Source organism: Plutella xylostella, chromosome 19, assembly GCF_932276165.1.
Source record: "Plutella xylostella chromosome 19, ilPluXylo3.1, whole genome shotgun sequence".
Classification (NCBI taxonomy): domain Eukaryota; kingdom Metazoa; phylum Arthropoda; class Insecta; order Lepidoptera; family Plutellidae; genus Plutella; species Plutella xylostella.
Genome location: NC_063999.1, coordinates 7,687,013 through 7,710,489, shown reverse-complemented (window position 1 = coordinate 7,710,489; position 23,477 = coordinate 7,687,013). Strand labels below are relative to the sequence as shown.

At 42.8% G+C, this 23,477-nt stretch overlaps 1 protein-coding gene across 1 annotated transcript in view; it reads right to left on the bottom strand.

The window, feature by feature from the left end:
- LOC105395864 (dnaJ homolog subfamily C member 13) overlaps positions 1-23,477 on the bottom strand; it is a 59,457-nt gene that overhangs the window by 20,749 nt on the left and 15,231 nt on the right. Inside the window, exons 13-28 of the mRNA XM_048627956.1 lie at positions 17,234-17,434; positions 16,486-16,694; positions 15,338-15,497; positions 14,858-14,958; positions 14,261-14,417; positions 13,819-14,021; positions 13,390-13,510; positions 12,525-12,689; positions 11,736-11,887; positions 10,723-10,924; positions 10,256-10,444; positions 8,794-8,929; positions 6,877-7,064; positions 1,150-1,341; positions 670-852; positions 257-418 (exon numbers count right to left, since the gene is read on the bottom strand). Of these exons, the coding sequence (XP_048483913.1) occupies positions 257-418; positions 670-852; positions 1,150-1,341; positions 6,877-7,064; positions 8,794-8,929; positions 10,256-10,444; positions 10,723-10,924; positions 11,736-11,887; positions 12,525-12,689; positions 13,390-13,510; positions 13,819-14,021; positions 14,261-14,417; positions 14,858-14,958; positions 15,338-15,497; positions 16,486-16,694; positions 17,234-17,434 (2,721 nt within the window). The remainder of the gene's footprint in view (positions 1-256; positions 419-669; positions 853-1,149; positions 1,342-6,876; positions 7,065-8,793; positions 8,930-10,255; positions 10,445-10,722; positions 10,925-11,735; positions 11,888-12,524; positions 12,690-13,389; positions 13,511-13,818; positions 14,022-14,260; positions 14,418-14,857; positions 14,959-15,337; positions 15,498-16,485; positions 16,695-17,233; positions 17,435-23,477) is intronic.

The window sequence follows — 23,477 nt, the reverse complement described above, 5'->3', positions numbered from 1 at the left end:
CAGTGGCGACATCTGGAAATAGCTTTACGTTTTCCTCACTATTATAATAGCTCAAAAAATACAAGTAAGTAGGTAGTTTAGTTACCAGGTAGAGATAGCACTAGGAGGCTTACTACTTGTAGATGTCTTCTAAAAGAGTTGGGGCACCAAAAAAATTATACCATAATACCCGTTCGTCTAACAAACAAGGTTGTGTTACCTCCGCGCCGGGTGTGTCGTGCGGCCCGTACAGTGCGGCTAGTGCTTTTTGTGTTACCTCATGCGGGGCGCTGGTGTGCAGCCGGCGGCACAGGTAGGGGGTGAGCAGGGTGTGCAGCGTGGAGCAGACGCGCACATCCTCCGCGCCCCGTGTGTCGTGTGGCCCGTACAGTGCCGCTAGTGCTTGCACGCTGAGCCGGGCCAGTGTGTTGGCCACCTCCTGGAAAGAGAAAGGGGGTTTATGATAAGGAATGAAAAGAAGAATGCTGTTACTAAAATATAAGTTTTGATAATTTATTTATGCACACGGAAATGTTTTCGTATAATTTTTTAACAATGCAGCGCCTCTAGCGGCCATTATAGTGAAACAAATGCTAGTACATGTAAATCTTGGACACCGCAAACATTTTCATTTGCCCAGACTATAGAAACTCGTGCTTTGCACCTGTATATTCGCTGTTATTCACTCACCTGTTTATTAGTATTAGCCTGCGTGGTGTCGACGCCGCTCTCTGTCAGCGTATAATCGTATCTCAATACAAGAGGTATGAGAGCGTGCACGGCCCCCGCTTGTACTAGGGCTGCGCGGCACGCAGGGTCGACGGCTAGGGCTGCCACCGCCTCGGCGCCGGCGCAGGCTGTGTCGCCGAGATTCTGGGGGGAAAGTGGGGGTTTAGTGAGATATATTTGGATTAGATATAGGACATTATATGAAGAAAGTAAAGTAAAAATATATATTACAACGGTATCTTTACATTTGGCTCTGTAATAGACCCTTTATTTATACACTTGCGTTGCGACATTCGAAGTCATGTGACTGTGATAGATTAATCCTTATGGTTGACGCTTTGCATGCGGCGTTCAGCGACCAATAATTGTAAGCAAATATTGTATATAGCATTATTTTTTAATGCATATTTACATAATAATTATCATTTTTATCATACTCACAGGTCTAGTCAACAGCGGAATAAGGTTTCCACACAACAGTGGCAGCTCGCTCATGACTTGCAGACACGAGGGGAACTGCGCTGCTACGGCGAAGCATCTCGAGCAGTAAGCACAGACTGATGATGCTAAAGTCTCTTGTGATGATGTGGAGGATAGCACGGAGACACAGCGCGTCATCGCTTCGTGCAGGACCTGTGGGGAAAGGGATAAGTATTGTAAAACATGAAATTGATAAAGAAGCGGTAATGAGGCTGTGTCATTAGATAAAGCGGCGTTGGCACTACGAAACTAGGTCTTCTACGTAAAGAGGGCATAGTGACCGAGGACCGAGTTTACTAGCGCTCTTACGGAGAGGCCTATGTCCAAATGCGGACTATTATTGGCTGCTAATGAATTGGCGCTCTTTCGGGTCATTTGATTACGGCTTCTAAAATATTGAAGACCCTAATATCTAGGCCTTTATCAAACTGTGGACGATGATCAATACTACACTTACCAGTATCCTTTGGATGCGCGCCAACTGTGCGGCATTGAGCGCAAAGAGGATTTTTAAAATATTTTTTCTGATGATGCTTGTGACAACCCCTATCACCGCCCTTCCCAGCTACGTAACCTTTAGGGACACCCTGTATAAAGATAATCAACTGACCAGTATCTCCTGGTCCCGGGCCAGCTGCTCTGCGTTGAGCGCGGAGCAGCGCACGGTGGCGCGGACCAGCTCGCACGCCGCCGGCAGCAGCGCGCTGCCCGTCGCGCTGAACAGACGCTCCGCTTCTGTTTCCAGACGCACCGTGCGAGGGTGTGCTACAACCGTTGTTATAAGCCCTAGGGTGTACGGAACACCGTACATGGTTAAGTAAATACCTATCTAATTATTTCTGCAACATCATCAGTTCGCGCGTCAACTTACTTATTATTATAATTTACTTTAGTTCACGTTTGTATCGGAATCACGGTTGACGCGTACTCATTATCATTTAGCTATAATCTATCATTAGCATAGTCTTTCGGAAAATAAATATTTCTCTTCTATTAACATCATCTTATCAATTATCATCCGCACTATCAATCAGCTGGAAACCCCAAACATCTTATGGTCCTTCGAGCCTTCGGAATTGGCGGGATCACTTCGCGAGTGTTAAACAGATAATCATTAAAAAACTGAGACTGTGTCGTAAAAGTGGTCCGGTAACCGCAGTGGAAAGCATCCACTCTCCGTACTTATCAGTGTAGCAAATCAGCTAAAGTAGTGACTGGAGTAGCATAACAGCTACAGTGAGTTCCGGGTGAATTAACAGTGGTCTGGCATATCAGTCGGACAACCTCCTGGCATAGCAGCCGGGCATCTCCGGGTACATCAGTCGAGCATCCCCTGGCATATCAGTCAGGCACCTCCTGGCATATCAGTCGGGCACCTCCTGGCATATCAGTCGGGCACCTCCTGGCATATCAGTCGGGCACCTCCTGGCATATCAGCCGCGAGCAGGAGTGAACAGCAGCGCTTCACGCTTGTCAGCAAACGTAGAGCAAGTATCAACGATTAACGGCAGCAGCAGCCGAGCGAACCTACCACCGCAGCAGCAGCAGATCAAAGTAAGATCTTTCCATTATCTTATTCACTATCAACTCCGAGCATCATGGAGCAGGTAGAGGCGCTTTTCGAAAATCAAGTTCAGATTTTAGAGGCTATTAAAAATCAATTGAGAAATTTTAAGAAAGACACGATAGATCGCAAGTCTCTTGATTCGTGTCAGAGACGGTTAGAAACTTTAGAAAAATACTGGATAGAGTTCCAAAACAATGATCAGAAGTTAAGGCAATATGAAATAAGTGAGCACGAGTATTTTGGGCAAGATTATTTAAATAACGCGGAGAAGATGTATAACGATGTCAAGGAGTATATTCAGTCTTTTATCAGAGCTAATTATACTAAACCATCATCCCCCCTACAAAAACCTAAGTTTCAATGGCCCCAAGTACCTGTATCAACTGAAATGGGTGCCATACCGAAGACCCCGTCGAATCAGCAATCGACATCCGGGAACCTGGAGTATTTACTTCGTAAACAGCGTAGTAACTTTAAGGCGTTTGCCCACACTTTATCAACTATCAATCTTGACTCAATCTCGGAAAAATGGGAGTTTGACGATATACTCAAAAACTTACAAGCTAGATGGTCGACTATCGATTCTTTACATTGGGAGATCGATAACGAATCGCTAGAAAGAAATGCTGAATATGAAGAGTCATTTATAAAATATGAGCATAGGTATCAAACTATCAAAAAGGCCCTTAATACTAAAATGTGGTCCGTCTCTCACAGAGATAAATCAACACCGCAAATGGACATTCCGTTCTTCAGTGGTGATTATCGGAGCTGGATATCTTTTAAGGATTTGTTCGTCGAGGCGATTCATAACAATAGGTCGTTATCAGATGCACAGAAAATGCAATTTCTTAAAAGCAAACTCAGAGGTGAAGCAGAAAAGTTGGTCCAGCATCTTAATATCAGTGCAGCCAATTATGACACCTGTTGGGAAATATTAACCCATAGGTATCACAATATCAAATTAATCTTCTCCAATCACGCAAGTACACTTATGAATTTATCATGCGTGCAGCAGCAGTCAGCAACTCAAATTAAGAAAATTCATGACACTACCAAGGAGAGTCTGTATGCTATCAATAACCTAGGTATCGATACATCGACCTGGGACCCGCTGATAGTCCACATTGTTTCCCAAAAACTGGACGCCGAGACGCTACAGGATTACGTGGAATCAGTATCAGATCCGCGAGCCATACCATCACTGAAAGAGTTCCTACAGTTTTTGGAAAATAAATTTACATCGTTGGAATCATCAAGGCGCAAGTTAGAGACACCAAAATTATCTCAACAGCATGAAGTGCCTAAAAATTCCAAAAATAATAACTTTTACAAATCATTCAGCAGCAGTAAAAAACCATTAAATTCAAACAAAAACAGCAATTTCGAAAATAGAACAGGATGCAGACTATGCAATAAAAAACATTTACTAATTCAATGCAACCAATTTTTAAAACTGCAAAGCAAGGAAAAATTGAATGTAGTGCAAAAATTCAACTATTGTGTAAATTGTTTATATGACCACCATGGAAATGCTTGCGTATCAGAATCGCGTTGTCGCCAGTGTGGCGGATTTCATAATACGTGGTTGCACGAGGCATTTAGTAGGTCAGAGCCAAATAACAGAAATCAATCAAGCAACGTAGCTATGAATAATGAGCGAGACGTGGTCGAGGTCCTGCTGGCTACAGCCCTTATCAAGGTTCAAGCGGCAAATGGATCTTATCAGCAGATGCGCGCCCTAATAGATCAAGGGTCGAAAACATCCCTCATTACTGAAAACGCGGCACAACAGTTGGGAATAAACCGCCAGCGTTGTAATGGAGTCATCTTCGGCGTCGGTGTTAAGGAAAACGCATGCAAAGGAATGATTAATATAACATGTCTGTCGAATCATGGTGATTATCAATTCACTACAGATGTTTTTATTATGAGAAGCCTCATTAATAAACTACCGAATCAGTCCTTCCCGAAACCATCTTGGTCATTCCTGGAAAATATACAATTATCAGACCCAGACTTCAATAGCAGTCGTCCGGTAGACCTACTCCTAGGCGCTGACGTGTATTCGTCAATTATCATGAACGGCATTATCAGGGAAAACCAATCACTTCCCATCGCCCAACAAACACGCTTAGGATGGATTTTGTGTGGACGTGTAAAATCATACCATTGTAACGTCGTTATCAACAATCTGGATGAGATCAAGAGATTTTGGACAACAGAGGATATTGGTGAAGAGCCAAGCATGAGCAAGGAGGACTACGACTGCGTACAGTTCTACAAAGAGACTACCACTCGACGAGAAGACGGCAGATACGTGGTCCGACTACCACTAAAAAGTGACGCAAATGAATTATTAGGAGACTCCAGAAGCAAAGCTGTAGCTCAATTTAGACAGCTAGAACGCAAGTTCCACCAGCAACCGGAATTAGCGCGAGATTATCAAGCCTTTTTAAAGGAATACGAAGAATTAGGCCACATGCATCTCGTATCAGCAGAATCATCAAGCATGCAGTCATCAAGATTCTTCTTTCCTCATCACTGTGTAAAACGAGCTGAATCCACCACGACTTCTTTACGGGTAGTTTTCAACGGATCATCACGTTCCTCATCAGGACACAGCTTAAATGACGTCATGTATACCGGTCCTAATCTACAAAAGGATTTATTTGACCTGATTCTGAAATGGCGAACACATCAATTTGCATTTACAGCAGACATCGAGAAGATGTACAGGCAGATATTAGTTCATCCTGATGATCAACAGTATCAAATGATCATCTGGCGAGATTCACCTAACCAGCCGCTACAGGAGTACCAACTAGGAACAGTGACATATGGCTGCTGCAGCAGCCCGTTCATAGCAATGATGACACTACAACATTTAGCAAACGAGGAGTCGTCGAATTATTCCACTGATGCTGTAAAGGACGTCACGGAATGCTTCTATATGGACGATTACTTAAGTGGAAGCGATAGCATTGAATCAGCTAGAAAATTGCAATCAGAAGTCATATCAATGTTAAAATCAGCCGGTATGAACTTAAGGAAGTGGTCATCAAACAAACCAGAGCTCCTGGAAGGAATGTCGACAGTCGGTAATCAGCAACAGATTTTCGACTTTAAACATCAAGAGTCTACCAAAACATTGGGATTACGGTGGTTTCCAGCCACTGATAATTTTGGATTCAAGTTCAACATCGAGCAGACAAAAACTAAATCAACCAAACGTCAATTACTATCCAGCATATCGAAATTATTTGACCCACAAGGGTATACAACCCCCGTATCAACTAAATTAAAACTATTATTCCAAAAGACGTGTCTGTTAGAAAAGCTAAATTGGGACGATAAGTTACCGCAAGAAATTGAGAAGGAGTTCATCGATATCAAAAAGGATATAGAGTACATAAACAATACACGTATCCCCCGATGGCTAGGGACAAATCAGTCCAAAGAAATCCAACTACATGGATTCTGTGATGCATCGACAAAGGCTTATGCGAGCGTCATATATTGCAGAATCAGCAATGAAAAAGCAGACGGAGGGACCTCAATTGTCCTCGTAGCAGCAAAGTCACGATTAGCGTCACCGACAAAAGATTTATCGTTACCACGATTGGAATTAAGCGGCGCTTACTTACTCGCCCTACTGACCCAAAGAGTATTAGCATGCCTTCTCCCTCTAAAGGTTACAGTATTCGCGTGGTGTGACTCAACAGCAGTATTAGGATGGCTGCAAGGAGATCCTAAAAGATGGAAGGCGTTCGTCGCCAATCGGGTATTAAAAACCACAGAAATCATCCCCGCAGAAAGCTGGCATTACGTCAAATCAGCCGAAAATCCAGCAGACTGTGCAAGCCGAGGCATATCAGCCGAAGCATTAATACAGCACCCCCTTTGGTGGACAGGACCGTGCTTCAACCTGCTTGAAACGTAGCTGGTAGTGGCTGGACGAGAAAGGCCGACAAACCGGCTTTTGTCGCTGTATCGGAGAGTTTAGTTTCTAACAGGCTGCTGATGATTGCGCTCTTTCGGGTAATCGGCTTCTAAAGGATTGCAGACCCTTTTATCTAGGCCTATATCTACCAATGGTCGATAATCTCCAATGTACTAACCAGTATCCCCTGGTCGCGCGCCAGCTGCTCTGCGTTAAGCGCGGAGCAGCGCACGGTGGCGTGGGCCAGCTCGCACGCCGCCGGCAGCAGCGCGCTGCCCGTCGCGCTGAACAGACGCTCCGCTTCTGTTTCCAGACGGACCGTGCGCAGGAGTTGAGGGTAGCCGGCGTACTTGTACGGGGCTAGCACTGTGGAAGGAGGATCAAATTGAGTAAAGTCAAAACATTATGAAAGCTGTCACGGACAATAATATTGCTGTGAATAAAAGGCTGGGCTGTCAAAGGGATAAATCGGCGCACAAACATTATTTCAAAATGTTAAATCGGCGTTTTCTAAAATTCACCCTTATCAAATCTAAAATAAGATGTCAGGTTGCTTAGAACCCTTTGTGAAAACTTTTACAGATAGATAAATGGAGGGACAGAATTCAACAACCACGTGGAATAACTTCGCGAGCGTGATAAATATGGCCAAGCAAAACATGCAATCGTTAGTGCTGTACTTATTCAATCAGCCCTCCTCACCGCCAGAATACCGCTGGAACAGTATAGTCTGCGTGCGCAGTATGGGCCCGTCCGTCCACGCGGCGCGGCTGCACAGGAACTGTACATCGACGACCAACTTCCACATTGAAACGAGAAGCCCGTTTATTAAGCGGCAATGGACTGAGTATTGACTACAGTTGCGGTAACGACGAGTCGCTAAGAACACGTTCCCGAATAGTGCTTGTTCAGACATCAGCCAGCGTACGTTTACGTATGTTGCCAGCATTTATAGCTCGCAGGATTATGGGTATAATTAGTAAAATATAGCTTGAGTCCTATGACGTTTGACTGAGGGATGCTTATGCCTGGTGTATAAAGTCAAATAATTTACCCTTGTAATTGTAAACTAACCAATGACAAATAAAATGTATGAATTTGACATCATTGATTGCTTATACCATATTTTACAAAGATTAGTGTCATATAAAAGGCTTACCGTCAGAATACCGCTGGAACAGTATGGTCTGCGTGCGCAGTATGAGCACGATGTTGTCCGTACTGGGCCCGTCGCCCGTGTACGCGGTGCGGCTGCACGGGGACTGTACATCGACGACCAACTTCCACATTGAAACGGGAAGCCGGTTTACTGAGCGGCAATGGACTGCGTATTCACTATTGTTGCGGTAACGCCGAGTCGCTAAGAACACGTTCGACTGACTAGTGTTTGTCCCCGACACGCAGCCAGCGAACGTCTACGTATGTTGGGAGCATTAATAGCGCGCAGGTTATCGCTATACTTTGCAAAATATAGCATGAGTCCTACGACGTTTTGACTGTCAGATCCTTATGCCATGTAAATAAAATTGCTTTTCAATTGAAAACTAACAAATAACGCATAAAATCGATGGATTGGACATCTGACATTTGTCTGCATAATAGAAGGCTTACCGTCAGAATACCTCTGAAACAGTATAGTCTGCGTGCGCAGTATGAGCACGATGTTGTCGGCGCTGGGCCCGTCGTCCGTCCACGCGGTGCGGCTGCACTGGGACTGTACATCGACGACCGACTTCCACAGGGAAACGAGAAGCCCGTTTACTAAGCGCCAATGGACTGCGTATTCACTATCGTTGCGGTAACGACGAGTCGCTGGGAATACGTTCCCGAATAGTGCTTGTCCGGACATGCCAGCAAGCGAAAGTCTCGTATGTTGCGAGTATTTATAGCGCGCAGGCTTATGGCTATACTTTGTAAAATATTGCATAACAAAGGGTCCTTTGACGTTTCATTGACGGATGCTTATGCCTGGTGTGTAAAGTCAAATAATTTACCATTGTAAACCAACAAATGTGACAAATTAAATGTATGAATTTCACATATTTTATTGCTCATGCTATATTTTACAAAGTGTTATGACATACAAAAGGCTCACCGTCAGAATACCGCTGGAACAGTATAGTCTGCGTGCGCAGTATGAGCACGATGTTGTCGGTACTCGGCCCGTCGCCCGTCCATGCGGTACGGCTGCAGAGGAACTCGTAGGCTTGGTTCACCTCCTCGAAACGGTCCTGGGGAGAGAGGTGGGAGGTTGGTAAATATGTGTAAAAAAAACAATTCGTTAATTGGTATTGTAAATGAGAGATGACGAAAGCGCAGAATTACATTTTCAATTGTTTAAAAATATTTCACGTAAAAGGGATTTAAATGGCTTTATGGTTTAGTCCATAACTCTGAGTAATACATATGCTACTTTTTGTCTAGTAATTCCAACGGGAAATCTTTTTAATCCAAAATGAAGGCCTCGGTAACAGGTCTCTAGTAGGCGTAAGAAAGATTCACACACCATAGTCTCAGGTACTTCCGAGTCTATAAAGTTTATGCAACTACCAATAAAACGCCGATTTTATCTGTATCCCTATATCATTCCTCTATAGTTATCACCAAGTAACCTCACCCGTCCCTCCGGGTTCTTATCCGGGTGGTGCAGCTGCGCGAGGCGGTAGTAGGCCCTCCTCACGGCCGCCTCGTCGTGCGCGCCCGCGCCCAGCCCCAGCGCCGAGTAGGCCGCCGCCAGAGACATGGACGGGGGCTTCTTCTCCACCTCGCGCCGCCACGCCTCTAGCACGTCTTGTAGCAGTTGCACCGAGTAACACATACCTATAGTATAGAGCGTGGGACACCCTCGCACTTATATGTGCAGCATACCTATAGTATAGAGCGTGGGACACCCTCGCACTTATATGCTTCGCATACCTATAGTATAGAGCGTGGGACACTCACCCGTCCCTCCGGGTTCTTATCCGGGTGGTGCAGCTGCGCGAGGCGGTAGTAGGCCCTCCTCACGGCCGCCTCGTCGTGCGCGCCCGCGCCCAGCCCCAGCGCCGAGTAGGCCGCCGCCAGAGACATGGACGGGGGCTTCTTCTCCACCTCGCGCCGCCACGCCTCTAGCACGTCTTGTAGCAGTTGCACCGAGTAACACATACCTATAGTATAGAGCGTGGGACACCCTCGCACTTATATGTGCAGCATACCTATAGTATAGAGCGTGGGACACCCTCTTTCTTATATGCTCCGCATACCTATAGTATAGAGCGTGGGACACCCTCTTTCTTATATGCTTCGCATACCTATAGTATAGAGCGTGGGACACCCTCTTTCTTATATGCTTCGCATACCTATAGTATAGAGCGTGGGACACCCTCTTTCTTATATGCTTCGCATACCTATAGTATAGAGCGTGGGACACCCTCTTTCTTATATGCTTCGCATACCTATAGTATAGAGCGTGGGACACCCTCTTTCTTATATGCCTCGCATACCTATAGTATAGAGCGTGGGACACCCTCTTTCTTATATGCTTCGCATACCTATAGTATAGAGCGTGGGACACTCACCCGTCCCTCCGGGTTCTTATCCGGGTGGTGCAGCTGCGCGAGGCGGTAGTAGGCCCTCCTCACGGCCGCCTCGTCGTGCGCGCCCGCGCCCAGCCCCAGCGCCGAGTAGGCCGCCGCCAGAGACATGGACGGGGGCTTCTTCTCCACCTCGCGCCGCCACGCCTCTAGCACGTCTTTTAGGAGTTGCACCTGGGAAAGGAAATTATTGTAAAGTAAGTTTTTTTGGGTATTTCAAGTAGGTTGGCATGCATTATGGAAATTATAACTGCGTCTTTGATAAAGCCGCGATGTGCGACTCTATGTATATGGCAACAAGAGCCACAATAGTTACTCACCAGTAGAACATGTTGCAGAACAGCTCGCTCTGCAGCTGCGGGTAGTTCACGGCCGGGATGGCCAGGTACGGGTAGCGCGCCGCGATGTGCGACTCTATGTATATGGCAACAAGAGCCACAATAGTTACTCACCGGCTCCGGTATAGGCCAGTCCGGGAACCTGGCCGTGTCGCACAGATGGCGCAAGTAGAACATGTTGCAGAACAGCTCGCTCTGCAGCTGCGGGTAGTTCACGGCCGGGATGGCCAGGTACGGGTAGCGCGCCGCGATGTGGGCCCGGAGGCGCGGGGTGAACTCGCCGATGTGCGCCGATATCTTCATCATTAGCATGCGTCTGGGGAGGTAAGGGATGAAGTTTAATAGAAATGCTTGTAGTTTAATAGTTCTTGTTGAATAAAAAATATTGACTCCTTTGAATATCAATCAAACTAAAAAATATATATTTGAGTTTCAAGGGTAGTAAGGTGCTTGACTTATTTCCAGAATTTTCCCTAAGCACTTTTGGGGTAATTTTATCCCGGAAATCACACGGGAAACGCTTTGAAGGCTCAATCACCTAAGAAAATTAGGTGACCACGGCTGCTGACGCGAGCTGTGAACGTAGGGACGGATATGTTTCATATATTTGGTCGCCAGCGAGTGGAGCAGCTGCTGTCACGTGAGACTTCTATCGAACAAAATTCGCTGCGACAGTGTCACCGGAGCCGCTTTACTCAAAATTGAATCATCATTACCTCATCTCCGAGTTCCATATGGCTTCAGGCGTGTCGTACTCGCCCAGGTAGATCTGCGCGAACTTGTCCGGGCCGTGGTTCTCCACCATCGCCTCGGGCAATAGGGCGCCCAGGATCGAGCGCTGCATGATGCACCATCATGCATGGTGGTCATCAATACGGCTAAGGGCCACTTGCACCAACATATTAAATCTAGATTTAGTGTTAAATTCCGTTTTATGGCATAAATTTATATGGACTGTCGTTTCTTAAATCGAGATTAGACACTTAATCTAGATTTAACTCTTTAGTGCATGTTACCCTTAAACTTTGTCGGTTATTACTCCGAGAGCGGCTCCTGTCACTTTGACGCTTCTTTCGAAATTTACCGTAACTTGCAACGGAGTTGAGTCAAAATTGAACCATCATTACCTCATCTCAGAGTTCCATATGGCCTCAGGCGTGTCGTACTCGCCCAGGTAGATCTGCGCGAACTTGTCCGGGCCGTGGTTCTCCAGGTAGCACACCATCGCCTCGGGCAATAGGGCGCCCAGGATCGAGCGCTGCATGATGTCGGAGCTGCTCTGTGGACGGAAATAATTATATGTAAAACGTGTTCCATGAGTTTTTTAATAAATTATTTGAATATTTTTTTTTAATTTGAAATAATCATTTTAGGAAATGAATGGAAGAATACATCGGTAATTTTTTGGCAAGCTAGGGTAACCCTCCAGCGGGGCCGCGTCAAGACGGAGCTTGCAGGCAGCTGTTTGTACGTGTATAAGCCTTAACAATTGAATTTTAGTACACAATCTCAGGCATAGCCAGTCTTATTTGATATCTGTCTGCTAGTTCCTGCCGCTGCCTTTAAACCATTATCTACAGGGTATTGCAAAAGTGGTTACTTTCAAAGATTTTTAAAAGAAGAAAAAAAATTCTACTTCATATCGTCAAAAACTTAAATGACCAACAAAGTTTCTACGGAGACGCCAATACTGTCTACAAACCTGGTCAGCTCTAAAGGCCTGCTTCATATGCGTGAGTCTCAAGAACCTGGCTATGGGCAGCAGGTTGAAGCCGGTGTACAGCAGCATGAATAGTGTACGGTCACATGCAGGGAAACCTGACCCCCCTCTCATAGTAACAATGTTTCTGAGAGGGGTCAGGTTTCCCTGCCCTTTACTTTACAATACCTACCTAGTCATTACAAAATCTACACACCTGGTCAGCTCTGAACGCCTGCTTCATATGCGTCAATCTCAGGAACCTGGCTATGGGCAGCAGGTTCGACCCGGTGTACAGCAACATGAAGTAGAACACTCCCGTCAGGTACAGCTTCGAGATCTCCGGGTTGTCCTGCATCACCTCGTAGAGTAGTGTCGCCACCTGGAGGGAGAAAATGACAGAATAGAATATTCTTTATTTGTATATAAAGACAAAATAAATTAACAAAACTTATATACTAACACATAGGTGCAAAAATGGCGGTCTTATATAGGGTTTTTTCAATACAAACAATTTATATTCAAGATATATTTTAGTCGCTGTCTCTTTTACTCTCATTTTAAATGTATCTTTGCGTCCTGCAGGCATAGTGTCATGACGAACATGCCGCAAAAAGGACAGGATTGATACTTCAGTCAGAAAAATAAGCCATTATTGACAGATGTCTGTCTTTTTTACTATTATTTTAAATGTGTCATTGCGTCCTGCCGGCATAGTGTCATGACGAACATACCAATGAATTCCAGTAGACATTTGTTAAAATAAAATTAGCCCTTAGGCCTATATCTAGTAGTGAACGGATGATTGCGTTTTATTTACCTTCTCCACGAGTATAGGGTCGAAGGTCAACAACAGCTGCACGACGTGCGCGAGGCACGCCGGCTCCGATAGCAGTCGCAGTAAAACAATTTCAGTAGTCATTTCTTAAAAATACCACCTTATATCCCATTCCATGGGGAAAGCCATCTGACAGAACCCTTATTACATTTGAATATGGCTAGTTTTTGTTTGTATCAGATGTCTTTCCCCGTGGAATGGGATATAGGTATAAATATCCACGGATTATTGTGTTGTTATTTACCTTCTCCACAAGTATAGGGTCAAAGGTCAGCAACAGTTGCACGACGTGCGCGAGGCAGGCCGGCTCCGAGAGCAGTCGCTTGACCTTGGGCAGTGGACGGATCACCGCGTCCTCTTCGTCTCTGCAATGTGAAGGAGGTATTTTACAATCATATTATCATGTTCATGATCAATAAGAAACTTACCATATCATTCATTCATGAAAGCACATGACATCCTACTTATATTATAAATACGAAAGTTTGTGAGTATGTGTGTATGTTTGTTACTTCTTCACCTCAAAACGGCTGAACCGATTTTGATAATAATTGGTATGGAGTATTTTATTTGGATTACTTTTTACTACGGTATTTCCACGGGAAAACTTTTTAAGGCGAAGCAAAGCTCACGGGAACAGCCAGTATCTCACAAATTGTTATATATCGCCCACCTGCTCGGGTAGTAGCGCGCGGCGGTGATCAGCAGGTCCAGCACGGTGCCCGCGAGCGCGGTCTCGTCCCACACGGCGGTCCCCCGTGCTGCCAGGGTCCACTTCAGCTGCGGCACGGCTCCCAGAGCCCGCCAGCCCTCCATGCTGTTGGCCCAGCATTTCGTCTTGTTTGTGATTTCGCCCTTTTCGTAGAGCTCTTTTAGCTGTTGGAGAGAGTGCAAAGAGCGGTTTTAGAATGAAGTGGGAGCTTTTGGTTATATCGGAATGGCGAACTAATGTATATTCAACTTAAAATTAGTTTTCCTCAATAATGCTCTGTTTACTAGGAGAATAAATTATAGAGAGAAAAAAAGTACCATTGCACAAATATAATGGAATACGTCCAGTTTGAAGGATGACCTGTAGGAAAGGTTCAAAAACATTTAAGACCACAGTAATATACCTCAGTAACAGACACGGGTTTGTTCCTCTCCGCATTGTAGTACCACTCGCGGTCCCCGCCGCCGGTGTTGGCGCCGCCCTCGATCACGTTGCTTTGAGTAGGCATCGTGGCTCGAGACGTGTGTAAGTGGGCTAGCGTCATCAGCTCCACTAGGATTCTGCCAGGGAAATTGGTTTTAGAGGAATGATTCAAACTAATCTCTTACTACGGGACCGTCTACTTGAGCTAGGGAATCGCACCAGTTAGAAATTTAAACAGTACGTTATACAGTTCTAAATATACTGAATTAAAGAAAGAAGGTGTAGAATCAACTGTTACAGGCAAACGTAGCTTTGTGTCACCAGTGAGTGTGTGAAACCAGCTCAATGGATCTTATTTAAGCATCTGGTAGTGGCTGGATGAAAGGCTGCGAACAGAGCTTTATGGCGCTCCCTCCTATCTACAACTATTATTGTCGGCAGCAGTAGACGATTATTGACTTATGATTACGATTATCAGTGCTTACAATATTTTAGTACATTTTTTTTACTAGGCGGAATAATAAATTCGTAGTATTACTTCTATTACTTAAGTTGGTGTATGTAAAAGAATGCTTACCTAATTCCATTCCATTCTAATATCTCACTAACGTTTCTTCTATGTAATATTAACTTAGCTAGGAACTGTACAAGCCGGTCTCTCTCCATTCTATCACATGTCTGAAACAAAACAACGATACATTTATCATCTCTACTACGGCAGTTATTAATTGTAAAGGAATAAGTTTCAATTTGGTTTAAAGTCAATTTTTTCACCTCAAAAACTAAATTGACAGATTCTGAACGGTTCATCAACAGTCGTTTGTCCCGCCAATAGAACGAAACGTCACTTAATCGCGGGACAATCGACTGTTGATGAACTGTTCAGAATCTGTCAATTTAGTATCTGAGATAAAGAAACAGACTTTAGAATAACATAGCAATAACACAAACTTTGGCAGGCACATTGTTAGATTTTATACGTCAAAAATAAGTTAAAATGGCGTCTTATAATGTAGTAAACTGGTTTTTATTTACCAAACAAATCCTCCCAACTCACCCGATCCAACATCTGCACAATATACTTGGTATCAGCGAAGGGGCCTATATCCTCATAGTACCGTCCGTACACTATGCTCATGGCTTGGAGGCACATGCATTTCATCTCCACCTTGGGCGTCGACAGGAACCGGTGGTAGAGGTCGTTGAAGAACTCGTATCTGTAAAGGGATAGGGGTGAGATTGCATTGTGTTAGTTTTCAGGTGGAGCCTCAAATATGGCCGCAAAAAATACAATATCATGGTCTCAATAGAGTTAATTGCCTATTGTCATAACGTCCAAGCGCAACATGTTGTTGTGATATGACTATGACCATGTCCAACCATTGATCACTATTGCACAGCTAAGAGCAGTCATGAGACTTCGTAAATAAATCCCGCAGAAAATTAAACAATATGAAAATGGCGGACTCAGGATTCTCAGGTCTTTCGATACCCTCCTTCCACTTACAGAAAGGCCGTCATTTTTATATTGTTTCTTTATTTGCGCCCGTTATATCAATATTTTAGTGACTGCTCGGATTTCGACCTCGAAACCACTCTCTTGAGCTCGTTTTGCAGACACTAGAAGTTATTAAGCAAATAATCAGTACTCACGACTTCCTAATGGGGCTGTCCTCGCTGTCCCGCTGCTCCAGCAGCACGCGCAGGTAGTAGTCGCCGATCTTGACCTCGTTCTGCAGACACTGGTAGTGCACCTGCAGCCCCGAGTGGCTCCACGAGATGAGCGCGAGTTATAGCAAAATGGCGGACTGACAGATACTGTGTCGCTATATTTGTAGGTATGTCAATACGCTTTCCTAGTTCCACTTACTGAAACGCCAACATTTGTATATGGTTTCTTTATTTTCGCGCGTTATATCAATCTTTTAGTGACTATTCGGAATTCGATCTCAAAATCACATACTTTCTCGCTATAGTCGTAGGTCTTTCAGCACGCTCTCGTAATTTGAGTTATGAAAAGGCCGACATTTTTATATTGTTTCTTTATTTGCGCGCGTTATATCAATCTTTTAGCGCCATTTTTACATTGTTTCTTTATTTGCGTGCGTCATAGTGCGAATTATATCTTCTGTATCGATCTTTTAGTGATTGATCTATATAAGAATCGTAATAAAAACAAAACGAAGCCATAACGCGAGTACTCACGACTTCCTAATGGGGCTGTCCTCGCTGTCCCGCTGCTCCAGCAGCACGCGCAGGTAGTAGTCGCCGATCTTGACCTCGTTCTGCAGACACTGGTAGTGCACCTCCAGCTCGGAGTGGTTCCAGGATATGAGGGTGTTCCCCGCCACCTCGCGGTCGGAGGCGAACGAACGCAGCTCGTTCTCGAGCGCGTTGCGGAGCTCTTCTCTGGTCTGTGAATAGACAGTTTTTTTTTTAACATAAAACCTTAAATATGTATAAAAGTGTATTTGCATTAGACGCGATTGGATTACTTTGCAAGGAGATTGAGACGAAAGGATGTACTGTTTTCTCGCAAATTCTATCATACAATCGTTAAGTTTAATAGAACGTGGTTAGCGCAGCAGCGCTCCATAACTTGTATTTCGTCAATAAATATTAGTCATGCAGAGCTTTTTATGTACCTACCGGAGCGGCGGCACGCCTGGGCGAAGCTTTCATAGGGATTAAGCAGCTATTGCAAATTAATTTTAAGATGTATTCATCCATATTTTATTCCACTCACAGTATGATTCCATATACGGTTCGGCAGCGCGTGATCTCTATGAAACTGGTAGTAGAACATGGGCCAGTTGGCCGTGGACTTGACTCGCTCCCTGCGCCTGCGCAACACGACCGGCCGCTCTCTGATGGCGTCCGCCCGCTCTCGTTGCGAGGGAGATGTTAAATTTTAATAATTGCCCATACGGACCTAGATGTTTTACCCACTTACAGTATGATTCCATATAAGGTTCGGCAGCGCGTGATCCCTGTGAAACTGGTAGTAGAACATGGGCCAGTTGGCCGTGGACTTGACTCGCTCCCTGCGCCTGCGCAACACGACTGGCCGTTCTCTGATCGCGTCCGCCCGTTCGCGTTGTGACACGCGCCCGCCGCGCATAGCCCAGTGTTGCAGGGCTAGTTGCGCGTAGTGCTGAGTGGGGAAGGAATGTTGGATTAGTTGTTAAGTTAAATGGTTCTAAACGAAAGTTGAATAAAGTACTCTATTCACTAAGCGTAATCTAGTCTCCGGAGAAAAACTAGAAATATGATGTCATGTTGAATTAATTGTAAAGTTAAATCGTTCTAAGTGTCAGTCAATTTTATTTATTTATTTATTTTCAAATACATACATACATTACACAATATAAATCCGCCAAACTATAGACACATAGTTTGTTGGCGGAGAGAGCTCTCTTAAACATAAACATTAAATATCTACATTACCTGCTATATCTACCCATGTTAGTGACTCGACTTTATGGTGATAAATTCGCGACACTACATATAATATATAGTTACTTAAATTTAGTTAAGCTATGCAACATATTAATGACTACATTATATCTAAACAGTTCGAATTCATAATATACCTACATCATTCAGTTCTTTCTTAAACAAATCCAACATAATAGTTTTTAATTTTTGCTTTATGACAAATTTACTTAACTTTTTGGTTTCTTTTAACAATGGTATACTGTTAAATATTTTAGGCACTAAGTATTTTCGAATTCTTTGACCATAGTAGTTCTTATGTTTTGGTTGATAAAGTTTACCTTTTTGTCGGGAAAAATAATTTTGTACAACAAGTGTTTTATAATCATTACAATAATATTGTTCAATAGCTATACAGTAATTTACTTTGCTATGTACTGGTAATATTTTACAAAGAAGAAAGAGTTTTTCATATTCATTATTACAATTATTTTTAGTTCTTTTGTCTACTAAGTATTTTAACAGTCTAATTTGCAGTTCTTTAATTTGATCGAGATAGGTTTTAAATGTTCGGCCGTATGTACTTAATCCATAGTTCAGCAATGAGTCAGCAAGAGCGTAATAAACACTATATAAGGTGCTTCTATTTAATATTTTACTTAAGTGATAAAATTTACCCAATATTGTTCGGAGCCTGTTACAAACATCGTTAACATGTGATTTCCAGCTCATGTGGCTATCGATATATACACCTAGGTACTTATACTTGTCTACAAAATCAATTTTATTGCATTTACAGGTGAGTTTACCGTTATGCAAGCATTCATAAGTATGACCTAGAATGTTTATATCCGATTTATCAATATTTCTGGCTATTTTGTTATATGGAGAATATATATGCACACATTTGGTCTTGCTCAGGTTTATTATTATGCCATTGTCATGGGCCCATTTAGTAATGTTTTCAAAGTCTGATTGTATCTTGTCTATGACAGTTTGCAAATTTTTTGAAGAATATAGTAAGCAAGTACCATCCGCGTACATATATGTTTTGCAGTTTTCTACAACATTGCTGACACTGTTGACGTGCATGATGTATCCAACTGGGCCGTATACGGAACCAGTTGGTACACCTAGCTCGACCTCAGCCTCCGAACCCCTAGTACCATCGATGACTGTGGAAATAGTTCTGTTTGACAGGTAACTTCGAAACCACTGGTTAACTGGCCCTCTAATTCCACACTCATCCATCGCACGTAGCAGCAGGTCATGGTCAAGGGTATCGAATGCCTTTTTGAAGTCAATAAATAAGGCTATGACCTGCATACCACTGTTAAGGCTTTCATTCACATCATCCGCAAACTGTGCCAGCGCTGTGGATGTGCTTCGACCCTTCCTAAAGCCATGTTGCGTATCAGATATTATTTTATTATGCTCTAGAAATTCACTTATTTGCTGCATCATCACTTTCTCCATAATTTTGTTTACTACGGACAGTATAGCGATCGGTCTGTAATTCGAGTAATCGAGATGGCTACCCTGTTTATAAATAGGTCTAATAAGTGACTTTTTGAGTGTATCAGGGTAAACACCTTTTACGGCACACATATTTATGAAGTTAGCTAATATCTGGCTGATTTGACATTTTACATATTTTATATCCTGCACCCTAATTTGGTCGATGCCCGGAGCTTTGTTACATTGTAAATCATCGATTAGTTTTTCTACCTTACATGCACTAACCTTTCTAAACCTAAAAGATACATTACTCTGACTGGTGTATGAGTCACGATTCAAAAATTTACTATTACACTTGTGTTTAATTTTGCTTATTTCTTCTGTAAAAACATTAGAAAACTTACTACAAATATTATAAGTACTATCAGTTTTCCCCAAATATTTCAATATAACATTATCTATATTTCCTTTTGTTCTTCCTAACCATAAATTAATATTAGCCCAGATTTTTCTAAAGTCCCCATTACATTTAATAATTTCACCCTGTCTGTACTTATTCTTTTCCTTATCAATACATTTATTTACCTTATTTCTATATCTTGTATATACTAATCTCTTATTCATATTTGTCGGCGTCGATTTCCATATCCTAAATAATTCATCCCTTCTTTCTAACATAATGCCTAACTCCTTACTAACCCATGGCTGAGATAATCTTTTACTACTTACAGTTATGTCCTGTTTGCATTCCTCATAAATATTTCCAAAAATCCCTGTCAATTTTTCATACAGCACTAACGGGCACTTAATCGACAATAATTCTGACCAATTCACTTCATCTAACTTATCTTTCACTAATTGATTATTTAGGACACTTTTCACTTTATTTACACCATAGCATGAGCTATATTCACTTGGCACTTCTGTGAAACTAGTTCCGATCATATGGTGGTCGGACATTTTGCACGTGAGCATGTGTGTGTCGATGCGCTGCGCGTGACGCGCGCGCACCCACACATGGTCGATGCACGAAGTCTCCAGCCGGCCGTCGACCACAGCTTCGCGCGTTGTCTCTGTTGTTGGAATTCCGCACTGCAGGCCGCGTTCACACATCATGTTTTTGTACTTTGTGATAGTTGAATTGTGATTGTCTCCCAGCATGTTCAGATTGGTGTCCCCAATTATTAAGATATCTTCCGACGGAGGAATGCGCTTTAAGATTATGTTTAGCTCCTTAAGAAACCGTATCCTATTTGTTTTAGGTGGTCTATAAATTGCAAAAATATGCACCAATTCTTTTCCAGTTTTAAGTTTTCCATACATAAGTTCCGAGGCAGTGTTTTCAATAGGCTCTGCTGAGAAGTTAATTTTTTCCTTTGTATATATAGCTATACCTCCACCTTTTTTGTTTTTTCTCGTAGTAGCATGTAAATGATATCCTTTTATACTGTATAAAGGTAATTCTTCTGATTTTATATTAATTTCCGAAAGTATTATTATATCAACATTGTATTGACACTGCTGTAATAGTACTAACAATTCATTGAAGTTTTTTCTTAGCGATCGAATATTTAAGTGTACAATATTTATCATTTTATCATTTTCTTGTATATATTTACTCCAGTGTAACGTATTGTTGTATTTATTATACAATATATCGGTGTTTATGTGACTTATATCGTTGAATGTGGATGTTATTAATAATCATGTAGTGTGAACACACAGGTATTTATTATTTATTGCCCTCATTAAGCTTTTTTAGGTCATTTTCTGAGCGAATATTGTATATTTTTTTCTCGCTGTCACTCTTTTTAACTAAGATATTCGAGTTTTGAATCCAGATATACTTAAAAGCTGGTTTTAGCATGTTTTTAGTATTCCAGAACAGCTGGCGCATGGCTTTGGTCATATCCTCATTAATGAAAATTGGTTGTTGATTATCGTTGCCATATATTAATCCATTACTAAGCCTTACTTTACGTTTTTGAACCCATTGGTCACGGGCCGCTTTAGAGCGTAGTGTTACCAGAACTGGTCGCGGGCGTTTATCCTCGGGTTTTTGGTATCCTACCCTCTTTACATCTTCGACGTCCTCTGGTTTTAATTCAAGTTTTTTTGCAATGTTAGTGACTATATTCACTAAGTTCTCGCCTTCATACTTCTCCAATCCCACTATCTCAACATTAAACAACTTGACCGTTATTCGAAGTCTAATAATAATTGAGAGAGACATCTCTTTTCCTTTTCGTATTTCCTGCTAAATACCACGTGACTTCCGGCGACTTCCCTTGAATTTGACTTTTTCCCACCACCACCGGCAGTTGGCGCCATTTTGTTGGCTCCAAATATATTCGTCATTGACGTCGTTTTCCTTCGTCCGAGCTGGTCGTGTCCCACCAGGGACGCTCCAGGTTTTCTGTGTAAATACCAACCTACCTGCAAATTTTATTTTAATTTTCCATAGTGAAAAAATCATTTAGATTTCACTAAAAAGTGGCTAAAATACCGGATTTGAAGTGAGTTTAAACAGTTATAGTGTATTTTTTCCCTGGATTGTGCTCAGGTATGTTTTTACTGTATTGTTTCACCACGTTTTTACAATTATTTATCGAAAAGTTACTGTAATTTTGCCGCATGCTACCAGTGTAACGTTGCTATCATACTTATTTCGAAGATAAACCATCATTTTAACGGTGTTACCGTTCGTGTTTTAAAATTAATTTTAGCAATTAGTTCTTGGAATTTCCCTTGTATTACAGATTGCATTAAAAATAAAATAAAATGAGTACTGAAAATGCGGATTTGCAAGACGTGCAAGATGCACAACCATCCTTGTCAACACGGAAACATTCTCGTAAAAGGAAGATTAGTGAAAGTGATTCGTCATCGTCTGAATCTAGCTCAAGCTCAAGCTGCAGTGATTCCTCTTGCTCTAAACGCTCCCGGCGTAGGAAAACTAAATCTAAACGCCGCAGACAAAATCAAGACCGTAAATTTGATAAAATGATGTTAGAAATAAAAAATCTTAAAAATCAAATAGCTTGCAATAACAATAGCAATGATGATATTATTGATGATAATATTAGTGGTCAGCTTTATTCAGATGTGCAATCATTAGATGAGGAACCAGCTCCTCAAATTTCCTTAACTATCGGTACTAGATTGAAAGAGCCGGAAATTTTAAAAACACCAGCCGTTTATTTGGATACCCTTAAAAACATCCAGCGGCTTGAGCACCCCGATTGGAGAAACGTTCGTTACGCGGATGTCCAAAAATTATATCGTCATAGCCCGGGCTTTACCGACTTAGATGCGAACGAAGAAGTTAAGCGCTACGATTCCTCTCGCACTCTCGTAAATTTTGAAAAGGCCCTAGCATCGCTTACTTTTGCTATGATAAAACAAAGGGATCAACTTGAAAAGGAGCTCCGTTCCTTTTTGGCGTGGACAACAACAACATCAGAGCTAACTTCGGAAGAAGTTAATAAAAGGATCGAAGATATTTTCGTTACAGGTGATTTTTCAAAAACATCTAACGATATATTACAAATGGTTTGCGGCCACAGAGCTGAAATAATTCAGCAAAGACGCGAGGCTATTCTAGCTTTCGTCAAAGACCCACTTCATAAAACTTCACTGCGTAAGGTTCCGCCTTCCTGTGATAATCTCTTTGAGACTGAAAAGTTTACATCAACTCTGGAGAGAGCCGGAGGAGTACGGAAAGTATTCTGGCCTCGTGAAAAGGATCGCGTTTCTGCACCGCAGACCGATCCGACTCCTAGTACATCTGCGCAACGCAATGTACACGTGCAAAAGAGACCAAACTACAAAGGTAATATACAAGCCGCGAACACCAGGTCAACCTCAGGTAATTATAACAATAAGCCATTTCGTGGCCGCGGTGGTAAGCAACAAGCACCTGGCAGCGGCCGACAAGATCATGGCCGACCAAGGAGAAACTCTCCCTCATCCCAACGGGAGAGGAGAGGTAATAAACGACGATACTGACTCACCGAGTCACGTCACCCAACAATTTCATGCCGGAAAACTACAATTTTACCATCACAGATGGGTGAACCTAGGGGCACCAGCTCACATAACAAAAATTACTTCAGGATACCGTATCCCTTTCATTTCGAAGCCTCCGCTTCAAATGCCGAACATGTCGAATCCGAAAAGTCTCATCCAGTCCAGCGACGAAATGGACCTGATAATAGAAAAAATGAAACACGAGGGAGTATTGGCCAAGGTCGATGTGAGCCCAAGTTTCCTGTCCTCGATGTTTCTGGTGCCGAAAGGAGACG